The sequence below is a fragment of the Artemia sp. Qi Xiang Cuo genome, chromosome 9, assembly GCF_049724085.1.
Source record: "Artemia sp. Qi Xiang Cuo chromosome 9, ASM4972408v1, whole genome shotgun sequence".
Classification (NCBI taxonomy): Eukaryota; Metazoa; Arthropoda; class Branchiopoda; order Anostraca; family Artemiidae; genus Artemia; species Artemia sp. Qi Xiang Cuo.
The window spans coordinates 23,446,628-23,458,944 of record NC_142802.1 but is presented as its reverse complement, the minus strand read 5'-3'; the positions used below and the strand labels follow the sequence as shown (position 1 = coordinate 23,458,944).

Below are 12,317 nucleotides of genomic sequence, written 5' to 3'. Positions count from 1 at the left end.
TACCTCCGACTCATTATATATTCATGCCTACAAATATTATGCTACTACGGGGAGGCAACCCATAATAGATAATTAGCTAGATTAAGTCATCCTAAAAGACATAATTATTATATTTTCGACCATGCTGAACAAAATGGCTATCTCAAAATTTTGATCGGGTGACTTTGGGAAAAAAATTAGCGTGGGAGGGGGCCTAGTTGCCCTCCATTTTTTGTTCACTTAAAAAGGGCACTAGAACTTTCAATTTCCGTTCCAATGAGCCCTCCCACGATATCCTACAAAAAAAAGAAAACAAATAAAAACGCATCCGTGATCTTTCTTCTGGCAGAAAATGCAAAATTCCACACTTTTGCAGATAGGTGCTTGAAACCTCTACAGTAGGGTTCTCTTATACGCTGAATATGATGGTGTAATTTTCATTAAGGTTCTATAGTTTTTAGGGGGTCTTTCTCCCTTTTTTCTAAAATCAGCTAAATTTTCTCCGTCCCTGAACTTTTGATTGGTAGGACTAAACTTGATGAAACTTATATATTTGAAATCAGCATTAAAATCTTATTCTTTTGATGCATCTGTTGGTATCAAAATTCCGTTTTTTAGAGTTTCGGTTACCATTGAGCCGGGTCGCTCCTTACTTTCAGTTCGTTACCACGAACTATTTGACAATGGGCAAAGTTTATAACTTGCAGCCCTTCCCCCGGGAGCAGTGGGGGATAAAGTCATCCTCAAAGACATATTAATTAAATTTTCGACTATGCTGAACAAAATGGCTATCTCAAAATTTTGATTGGCTGACTTAGGGAAAAAAGAGCGTGGGAGGGGGCCAAGTTGCCCTCCAATTTTTTTAGTCACTTAAAAAGGGCACTAAAACTTTTAATTTCCGTTCGATTGAACCCTCTCACGATTTTCTAGGACTTCTGGATCGATACGATCACCCCTGGGAAAAAGCAAAAACAAAAAAAAACAAATAAACACGCATCCGTGATCTTTCTTCTGGCAAAAAATGCAAAATTCTACATTTTTGCAGATACGAGCTTGAAACCTCTACAGTAGGGTTCTCTGATACGCCTAATCTGATGGTATGATTTTCATAAAATTCTATGACTTTTAGGGGTTTTTTCCCCCTTTTTTCGAAAATAAGGCAAATTTTCTCAGGCGTGTAACTGACTGTTATTATTATTAATAACAGTGTTATATTATTGATGAGTTTTATTAAACTTGATAAAACTTATATATTTAAAATCAGCATAAAATCCGATTCTTTGATGTACCTATTGGTATTAAAATTCCGTTTTTTAGAGTTTCGGTTACTATTGAGCCGGGTCGCTCCTTCCTTACAGTTCGTTACCACGAACTGTTTGATAATCTAGTGAATAATCCGGAAGTTCATTATTTTGTGAATGACCCGAAAAGGTATTTATTTTTTATGTATAAAAATTCTAGTTCAATTATATTATTTTAGTAATACTACTGATAACGGTCGCTGTATATGTGATTGAAATATCTGGGCTTTTGTACCTGTTTTTTTCACTGTCTAAATGGATTTATCCCCATTTGAAAATTTATTTGCTCCTCTTTACTTTGTTAACAAAAACTTTTTTTTTTCATTTAATCTCAAATGAGACGTCCGTTTCACCTACATTTATTACAATTTGTGAATGTTGAAAAATTAACACAGCGAAAAAAAGAAGTAAAAAAAATCTGCAATCTGATTCAGCTTTTTTAGGCCTAGTACTCGGATGTTTATCCACTAAGAACGTTACGTCAGGTACTAATTTTCAACAGTTTGATAAAAAAGCTTCTTTCCCCTGAAAATAAGTGATACTACTACTACTTTTAACAACTCACAGGAGCACCAACCCGCCTGAGACCAACACAGCTGCGCAAGCTCCTCCTCCATCCCAATCTATTCAAAGCCTCCCTCTTTCCACTCTCCTAAGAAGGTCTATTGCTATTAAGTCAATTTTTTATCATGCCAATACAATGTTTTACTATTAAGCCGTTTGGCGGAATCTTCTTGATCTTGAGCAACTTTTATCTATGATATCCACTTCATATCTCCTTAAATCATTTTTAATCCTGTCTCTACTTTTCTTACATTTCTCTTATTTTCGTATGATTTATCGCCTAAATTCTTTTTGTACAAGTCCTCTTCTCTACTAGACTAAAAGTATTTTCACTAATATTCCTAGCCGCCTTTCTAACTTTTCTTCCTAAGACACCATCTGCTACTTCACAAACTATTATCCTAAAATTATTCCATCCATCTTCTACATTGTCAAATTTTAGACACTGTTATTCTCTGCAGTTATGACTAAATAAGTGATAACTGCAAATATATTGGTTCTTTTAAGAAATAGGGATATACTCGCATGTAAAAGAGGCGTATATTCATCATTGTAGTCCAATAAAGATTTTGGATATAAATGCAACCTTTTTTCAAGACTGTTATGGTTAATGAAAGATGCAGGGCCGTATCCGGGATTTTTTTTCGGGGCGGGGAGGGGGGGGTTACACAAAGATTTTTTTCGGGGGGGGGGGTAAACAAAAAAACTAAAAAAAAACGCATACAAAATTTGCTCATATCCATTTGTTATGATTTTAAGAGTCAGACAAATATTTCAGGAGGGGGGGGGGGCTCAAACCTCCTAACCCCCTGGATACGGCCATGGACAGATACCAAATGGATAATTTTAGACCGGCTAATGTCGAAAATCCGTTAGCCATAGTGCGTAGTCATTGAGCTTGATAATTTTCACAGTATTGGCCCCCGAAAAAGATTTTTGGGGGTCGACGACAAGGTTAACCCAAGGCTTTGACGCTGTCATATATGTCAAGAAACTTTCAAACTATACATGGTAATAAAAAGCATTAAAGAATGACTTTTCTCAATAGCAGATGAAATTCGAAAGAAATGTATGTTTGGAAACAATTTATACATGAAATATATAGAATTTATACATTAAGCTCCAAAATGTGAAAATCCGGTAATTATGTAAATATTACTTCTTTCAAGATCAACAATACGTTCGTCATTCCATCGTTCTATGCTTAGAAAGATTTTAAGAAAAAGTATAATATTTTCTCCAAGATTGCTACGGCGAATGACAGGTCCAAACGGATAACTCCAGAGCCACTAAGTGTTGAAATTCCGACGGTCAGCGTGTTAATGAATTGGACTCGACAATTTGGACGTATTGATTGCCGAAAGAAAGTTTTCCGAGCCATCAAAATCTTAAAGTTGTCGCATATTTCATGGAATTTTTGATGCTTTTGACGGTAATGAGCAGTAACTATAACGTGACTCTTGTCAATATAAATGGAACTCAATGTAGTAAAGAGTGGTCCTTGTCAATAGTAAACTCTTAAAACAGGGGTTTAAAAACAATGTATTAAAAAATAAAGGTGGTGATGACAACCCTGTCATGGGGCAACTGAGAGAAGATAGAAGTAGGGGTCTGCCTTTGACAATTTTAGTCACCGTCAAGCCACTGGCCATTTTGCCCAGTGTCTAACCATGAGGTATGGTATTTTGTGGAATGTGCTGCCGATGTTGGATGGATTGAGACCAGTAATGACTGCCGGAAACATGCGGAAAGGGGTCAATCACCCTGGACATATGAAGTGCTGATCTTGGTGCAAGAAAAGATCTCTTGAGCAGCAATCAGAGGTTGCAGAAAGAAGTTTTCTTGCTAGTACTGGCTCTGAGGATCAGTAACCAAAACGTAAATATACATCCTCATAATTTCCGCAATATCTATTTCCAACTCTTGATTAGTTTTAAATACCGAATATCGGTCAGTAGGCTATACTATAATAAAACGAGTATACTACAAGTATACTAGAATACTACAATTAACAATATTTGAACAATAAAACGTGAATTGAAAAAAAATACAAATTCAAAAATCACCGTAAAGAAGATAGGGAAGGGACGAGGAATATATGGAATTCTGACGAGCAGATAGAAAATTATGTTTTGCTGCATATATAAAATCAGCACAAATAGTAATTTCTGTTGATGCTTATAATGTAATAAGAATTTCGTTCTTCAGAGTTTCGGACTCAACTGACAAGGATTGCTCTTTACATACAGCTTATTGTTACGAACTCTTTGATATCCCTCCTTTCTAAATATGAAAGAGGCCATCACGCATCCGCACAAACCAGAGCTGTTCCTAGGAAGGGGGCTATAAGGGCCAAGCGATGGGGGCGGCAAAACAAGCTTAAATTATAATATTTTTGGGCAGAAATTGTAATATTTACACTATTGATGGTGCGGCAGGGGGCGAGAAAAACCCAACTCCAGCCCTCGGGGGTTGGGGGCAAACGGTTCAGGTGTCCCGGGTGCCGCAGTTGGGGGGCCGATGCTGGGGGATTGTTTACTTTGATCAAAATAATTACTTTGATTCAGCTTTTTTGCTTATATTTCAGTCAGGAGAAGAGCGCTGTCATTAAGTTTTCCCTGACACCACCAAACCAAGGAACGGCTCTGCCCTAACCCTCTGTTTTATGTTTTATTTTCTTTTTTTTAATTCAATTTAGTATTCGCACAACATTAATTCGAAAAATGATAGTTATTCCAGAAAAAAATGTACTTCTTGAAACATTTATGAAGGAGGTGGGGGGATGCGAAAATGAATTCTCTTCTAGCGAATTATGAATTCTAGCGTCATTACTTGTTGCGGCTTTCAAAGGGAGCTCCTCGGAAAATCTTTTTAAAGGGGATGTTTTTATACGAATTCGCCACCATTCCGCATTATGGCATCTGGAACTGGGGAGCTGAACAGACAGGTCTTTGAAAATTCTAAATCAATTCTCTGTCACAGAATTTTTACTCATTAGAATTATAACCATCTTCGGGCAAACACTGTTATTTGACATCACCTAATGGTAGAACAGGACACTTTATTTTGGCGGTAATCTCTTTTGCTACCTAAAATCGGGACTAGAACTTTCAATTGGGGGTTGAATGAGCGTTCTCTCGATATTCTGTGGCCATTGATTCAATACAATCACCCCTGTCAAGAACAAACAAAAGCAAACTCCCGTGCTCCCGTGACTATTTCTCAAAAAAATGCAATAGTTCGCCTGTTTTCTTTTCTTTATTTGTTTAGATAGAGGTTTGTAGTCTATGTAACAGTAATCTCTAATATGCTGAATTTCATATGTAATTTTAACGAATATTGCTTTCCTTTTTTTGATAGTTTTACTACTATTTTCTCAAATTAGGCGATTTTCTAGGCTCGTAACTTCTAATGGGTAATTTGAAGCTGATGGAGTTGCACGTAAAGAATCACACATAGAAAGCTCATTTACTTTGTAATTAAAAACAAAACTAGCTCATTCAAAAAAAAGTAAGGAGCAACATTTAAACTTACAACCAACAGAAGTTATTCCGTATATAAGGGGATTCGCCCCTCCCCCATACCTCGCTCTTCGCGCAAAAGTTTTTAGAACTTTTGACAAAGCTTCTTATTCTATTTAAACATCCCTTGTGTTTCAGGATTTTTTTCTCAAAGAATTAGGACAGAAAGTCAAACTTTAGCGCAAAGAGCGAAGCACTCAGGAACGGGCAACCCGTCTCATATATTGAATAAATTTTTTTAAGTTATAATATTGCTCCTTGCTTTCAGTGAAAAAACTTTTTTTAAATTTAATTTCTATTCGTTTTAAAAATAATACCGGGAAATTAGGCTCCCCTCCATGGAAAATTCCTTCCCTCCGCAAAAAGTTCCTGCAAGCAAAGTTCTTCCCACGTCAAATAGCCCCCCTGAAAATCACCCCCGGACACTTACATCGTCGCTGAAAACCTCCCCAAAATATGTCTTGTGGACAATTCCGCCTGAAAAATTATCTTTAACATACTTTCATTCGAAAAAGTCTTTAATTTCCAAGTTTTTCAAATCATGCCAACCCCCACCCCCTCTCCATGGAATTGTTTTCCCTGGATTTACTCTATCTCCAGTAGAAATTGCTTCAGTGGAAAAAAAATTCTTATGGAGAATTTCACCCGTCAAATTCTCCGATGGAAAATTACCCCCTCCCCCCCATGGAAAAATCCTCCGAGCAATTCAAACACCACTGAGAATTCCCCGGAACATCCCCACATGTAAAATTGTGTCGGCAGTTACAAATAAAGAAAAATGAATAGAATTTCGTATAGGAATTCTGACATTTTTCCCCAGTGTAAAATTTACCCTGGGAAATTCACCCCGGAAACTTCCTTCCCCAGAAAAACTCAACGTTGGAAATCCTCCAAGGAAACCCCCCCCCCCCTGAAAAAAAATGTATGTTTACTTCCTAATAACAAATACTATACGTAAACACTGAGCAAATTTTGTACTTACAGCTGTTCCCCCAGGGGAGGGGGGTCAGGTTATTCCCAAAGGCATAGTTATTGGACCTTTCAACTATGTTTAACAAAATGGCTATCTCAAAATTTTGATCGGACAGCTTTGGGGAAAAAGGAGGCGGGGGAGGTGGGCTAGTTGCCCTCCAATCATTTTGGTCTCTTAAAAGGGACACTAGAACTTATGATTTCTGACCAAATGAGCCCACTCTAGATCTTCTAGAATCCCTGTTTCGATACGATCACCCTTGGGAAAACAAAAAACAAATAAACAAGCATTCGTGAATTTTCTTTTGGCAAAAAATGCAAAATTCCACATTCCTGCTCGGCAGATTTTCTTGTTCGGCAGATTTTCTCAGGCTTGTAAGTTTTGATGGATAACATTAGACCTATTGAACTTTATATATGTGGAGTCAGCATAAATTCGATACCTATGATATATCTACTGTTATCAAAACCCTGTTTTCAAGAGTTTCGGCTGCTATTGAGCCGCGTCGCTCCTTACTAACAGTTCGTTACCACGAACTGTTTGGTTTAGTATTATTAAAATTCCATTTCCTTTTTATTACTATTTGTACGAGTCGCTCTTTACTTACAGTTTGTCACCAAACCTTTTTGGGTAAGGGTTACACCTTTATCCTTTTTATAACATCAGTCAATTTTATCAGGCTCGTAACTTTTAATGGATAATATTAAATTTACTGATCGACATATATTTGGAATCATCATAGCAAGTCGGTTCTTTTTATGAATACAGTATTATCAAAATTCGTTTTTACTGTTTCGATTTTTATTAGCACTTGTCGATCTCTATTTGGAGTTTATTACCACGAACTGTTTGATAATACGCCACAGTTCACGCTAGAAGGACAAGTGCTGCATAAGAGGTTAAATAAGGACATACAAGCATTGACCCTAAGATCATTGACTATTTCTGATCTTATGAAGCAACATAACCTTAGGAGAATTTTGCGTCTGTTGTGTGGGCTAACTACCCACGACATGAGATTATGAGACATGAGATTAAACATCTCTTAAACAGTGGCATATTAGTGTGTTTCGGTCCCACGAGTCTCACATTTTTTTTACGGCTAATCCATTGCTGTATGCGTCGTTTCAATTGGACAGCCAAATATTTCAGCGCATTTTAGAGTTCATTAAAATTCACCCAGTTTTCACAGCCCATTCTGAAAGTTCGTAGAGAATGCAAAGTATGATCCAAAATTGAGGATTTCGCATGAAATTAACTCTGTTTGGTTTATGAAGTTTTTTGTGAGCATGCAAAATTTGGCAGTTCTTCAATCTTCCCGGTAAGTTCTTTCTTTTGGAATAATTTGGATAAAGGTACTTAGGTGTTAGTCCGACAACACTAAAGAATTTTTCTCAATTGAATGAGCTAAAAACCGGTTTACCATTCTGTATTGGGAGACAACTAGCTTAGGTTCACTGAAATAAACTACATTGTAGCTATATTTTAATTAAATATTCAAGAATAGAGTCGGTATTTTGGTTAGGTTACGTTAGGTATTCAATATAATACGTTCTGGGCGGCCTGCTATGAATAATTCTTTGCTGTAGTTTCCATAATTTTGTCTAACGAAGTATTATATTTTCATCATATTTTAGGATACTTCATTATGATTAACCCAACTTCGTTTCTTGAGTGTTGTTGGTCTAACACGTAAGTACATGGATAGGATATGTTCATGAGAGTAGGGTTTGAGAGCGCCAGTGTCCAAAGTACAAGGGATAACAAGGAAAGAGGCATAGAAAGTTGTTCAGTAAAATGTTCATAAAGTAGATTTATCCAAAGGGTGGTAGTGTTCTCAGTTCGGCTGTGGTAATCCAGATGGGATTATGTTGTGATATCGAACAGTTCGTGGTAACGAACTGTAAGTAAGGAGCGACCCGGCTCAATGGTAACCGAAACTCTAGAAAACGGGTTTTTGATACCAATAGATACATCAAAAGAATCAGATTTCAATGCTAATTTCAAATGTATAACTTTCATCAAGTTTAGTCCTACCCATCAAAAGTTACGCGCCTGAGAAAATTTGGCTGATTTTAGAAAAAAGGGGAAAGACCCCCTAAAAGTTATAGAACCTTAGTGAAAATTACACCATCAGACTCAGCGTATCAGAGAACCCTACTATAGAAGTTTTAAGCTCCTATCTGCAAAAAGTGGAATTTTGTATTTTTTGTCAGAAGCAAGATAACGGATGCGTGTTCATTTGTTTGTTTTAGTTTTGTTTTGTTTTTTTCCCTAGGGGTGATTGTATCGACCCAGTAGTCCTAGAATATCGCGGGTGGGTTCATTCGAACAGAAATTAAAAGTTCTAGTGCTCTTTTTAAGTGACCAAAAAATGGAGGGCAACTAGGCCCCCTCCAACGCACATTTTTCCCTAAAGTCACCTAATCAAAATTTTGAGATAGCCATTTTGTTCAGCATGGTCGAAAATATGACAACTATGTATTTTAGGATGACTTAATTCCCCGAAGTCCTCGGGGGGAGGGCTGAAAGTTATAAACTTTACCCAATGTTAACATATGGTATTGGTCATTGGGAAGTATAAAGACGTTTTCAAGGGGGATTTTTTCTGGTAGTGGGGGAGGGGGTGGGTCGGGGGTTATATGGGAGGATCTCTCCATGAAGGAAGTTTCATGGGGGAAGGTACATTGCTATGAAGAGGGTGCCAGATTTCCCAGTATTCTTAAAAAAAAAGACCAGAAATCAAATAAAAAAAAATAAGTTTTTCAACTGAAAGTAAGGAGCAACATCACAACTTAAAACGAACAGAAAATTTCACTTATATGATTTGGTTCACCCCCTAGTCAATGCCTCCCTCTTTAAGCCAAAGATGTTTTAGTACTTTCATAAGAGCTATTTATTCTAATTAACGGTCTATGTGATTAAGGGTCATTGTTAAAGAACAAAATTCGAAATTTATCTTAAATAGCAAGGTATAGACTAGGGGGTGAATTCCCTAATATACGTATTAAGAATATATGAATATAGAAGTTCGTTACGTAAGTTAATTCGTAAGTTACGTATATTTATTGCTAATAAAAACGTTCGTAAATAAAATTAAACAAGTTTCGAGAAAGCCATTTAACCTAATAAAAGTAAAATTAATATGAAAATTTTGTTGTAATTATTCATGTACGGTGAGCCAAAATAAAAACCTTTATTAATTCAAAAACGTTCAAAAATTAAATAAAAAAAAAAACAAGTTTTTTTAACTGAAAGTAAGGAACGACGTTAAAACTTAAAACGATCAGAAATTATTCCGTATATGAAAGGGGCTGTCCCCTCCTCAACGCCTCGCTCTTTATGTTAAAGTTTGACTTTATCACAACTCTATTTTTTAAACAATAAAAAATTTAGCGTAAAGAGCAAGGCGTTGAGGAGGGGACAGCCCCTTTCATATACGGAATAATTTCTGTATTGATATTTCTGCATAGTATTGGTTTTGGTTTATTGGAAAGCCATTTAGCACAAGAAAAGTAAAATTAATATACAAATTATGTTTTACTTATTCAGTGACGGTAAGCCAAAATAAAAGCTGCATTAACTAAAAAACAATCAAAAATTAAATAAAAAAAAACAAGTTTTCTTTTACTGAAAGTAAGGAGCGACATTAAAACTTAAAACGAACAGAAATTGTTCCGAATATTAGAGGGAATGTCTTCTCCTCAACATTCCAGTGTCTATGCTAAATCTTTTTTTTGTTTTAAAAAATGGAGCTTTAAGACAGAGTCAAACTTTAGCGTAAAGAGCGAGGCGTTGAGGAGGGGACAGCCCCTTTCATATACGGAATTATTTCTGTTCGTTTTAAGTTTTAATGTCGCTCCTTACTTTCAGTTAAAAAAACTTGTTTTTTTTTATTTGATAAAATTTTAGGACGATAAAATCAAAAGCATGTCTTAGGGTTTCTGACGTCAGAAACCCTAAAACGTACTTTTAATCTAAACAAAAATAACATTGATATTAGAACCTCGATATCTAAATATGTGTGCAAGAACAAAAAATGAAAGTGCCACATATTTTAAAAAAAATCGAAATATCTTGAAACCAAAATGAATTGGTAACAAGTATTAAGCCAATTGTGCAGCGTGGTGAGCTTACGAATGTAGACTGTGCATCTAAGTTTGGCAAAAAGTGTTATATGACACTTTTTAAATTACTTAAACCAAATTGGGATCTAAAAAGGCGGCATGAGAACAGTGGCGTAATTTCGTCAAAAAAAGGGAGGGGGTGCATATTTGGAGCCAATATTCCCAAATTGACTGAAAATGACAGTGAAAACTGAGAAATGAGCCATGTTGTACCATAAAGGTAAAGATATACTAAAGAAAACTGACCCGTGTCTGTGGATGCTTGAATTATGCAGGATTATCGTTTTGCCAAAATTTTGAAAAAATTATATTTCAGCTGGGGGAGGAAGAAAACTGGCGTCTGGGGGGCAGTTGCCTCCCTGCCTCATAGTGGATTACGCCCCTGTATGAGAATGTAATCAAGTTTTAAACTATGTGATTCTTCTTCATTTTTAGATGATAAAAACCAACGAAAATTATTTTTAAGGTTATTAAATGAAATAAACTTATAACAAATAGCATGAGTTTAAGAAAAATCGCAACAACTTTCAATAGAAAGAGTTTATGTTAATTATGGCAATGCTAGGTAGTAGTACATACCACCCCCGGCCTCGTGTTGTTTAGTGCAGTTACAGGATATGTGATATAAGTAGAAGGGGGGTGTTACTCGTGACAGTACACCAAATATGGGCATAGAATACTGACAGTACACCATATATGGGCATGGAATCCCTAGGGAGAATGATTGCGTAATCGGTCAATGACCTCTTTTTTCCAAGGTCGATTTATTTGTTGTTTCAATTTGTAATAACTCCGGAACGAAGGTTGCACATGCGCATTGAATTCTAACGGGAAACAATGTTATTGATCTAGGACTCGAGGGGGAAGTGAATTTCCGAGAACTTGATTGCGTAATCGATCGTGAATGTTATGATCCAGAAATAGTATTTGTTGTTGGTGTTCGAGCCAAATGTTATGAGGTTCCCTGAAACAGTTAGATCACGCGTTTCCTTCTCAGCCAATCAGAGGGCTTTGTTTACATAACAATTAGACCTTGAGATTTCGTATATAACGGGCATGCAATGTGATTCAATTATCAGAAAGTATTGTGAGACAATGGATAGAACAATTAACATAATTGATCAGCTTGAGGCTTTGGCTGCCACAATTAGCAGTGTAAGCGTATTTTTATTTTCAAATGAATTTTCATTGGACGTCCTCCAGTATATTCAGCTAAAACGTAAATATATTCCTTTACCCCAAACCCCTCCCCCCCCCAAACCATACAAACATCATTATAATCAATGGAAAACATAAAATATATTCTTTTTACCCTAACCCAATGTTTTACAATCCTAAATTCTCGCAAAAATAAATAATTATCCTTTCGTTAAATTTTGGCTTTTCTCAATTGTAATCTTTTCTCTAACTGAGACATCCATCGCTCTGTTGTTATTAGCCTGCTCTGATTTGACACAAGACTGCAATGTGAGGCCTATAATTAGCTATCACACTTTTCAGGTGTGTTCACACTATCTGTCTAGTCAAAGGGTTTTGTTTTGGCTGTCAAATTAAAACAGTTTTAAGCAAAAGGAGATTGCTGTATATTAAGCTTGTAGTTTCATAACCTTGTATTTGTCAGAGAAGCGGTGAAAGAGATTATTTTCAAATTAAGTTTAACAATATATTTAGAAAATTATGTGAAAGGGGGAGGGGGCAAGACAGTTCGTCTCCCAGATACTGTGTAAGTAACGTCTTGCCCAAGGGAGGCCAAGATATACAATTCTATCGCCATCAGTGCAAAATGAAAACAAACTATTTCTTCGCATTAAAAGTAAGGAATGATTTTCTTCAAACGAAATAGGCCGGCTTT

The 12,317-nt window shown here is 36.2% G+C and overlaps 1 protein-coding gene across 2 annotated transcripts in view; it reads left to right on the top strand.

Moving 5' to 3' along the window:
- LOC148948460 (uncharacterized) overlaps positions 1-12,317 on the top strand; it is a 521,750-nt gene that overhangs the window by 76,621 nt on the left and 432,812 nt on the right. The window contains exon 1 of one of the 2 annotated variants that reach the window (XM_089094385.1): positions 7,547-7,659. The exons of the other annotated variant lie outside the window; for it this stretch is intronic. Coding sequence (XP_088950511.1) covers positions 7,610-7,659 — 50 coding nt within the window. The 5' untranslated portion in view covers positions 7,547-7,609. Of the gene's footprint in view, positions 1-7,546; positions 7,660-12,317 lie in introns of those variants that run through there. 2 annotated transcript variants of the gene reach the window in all.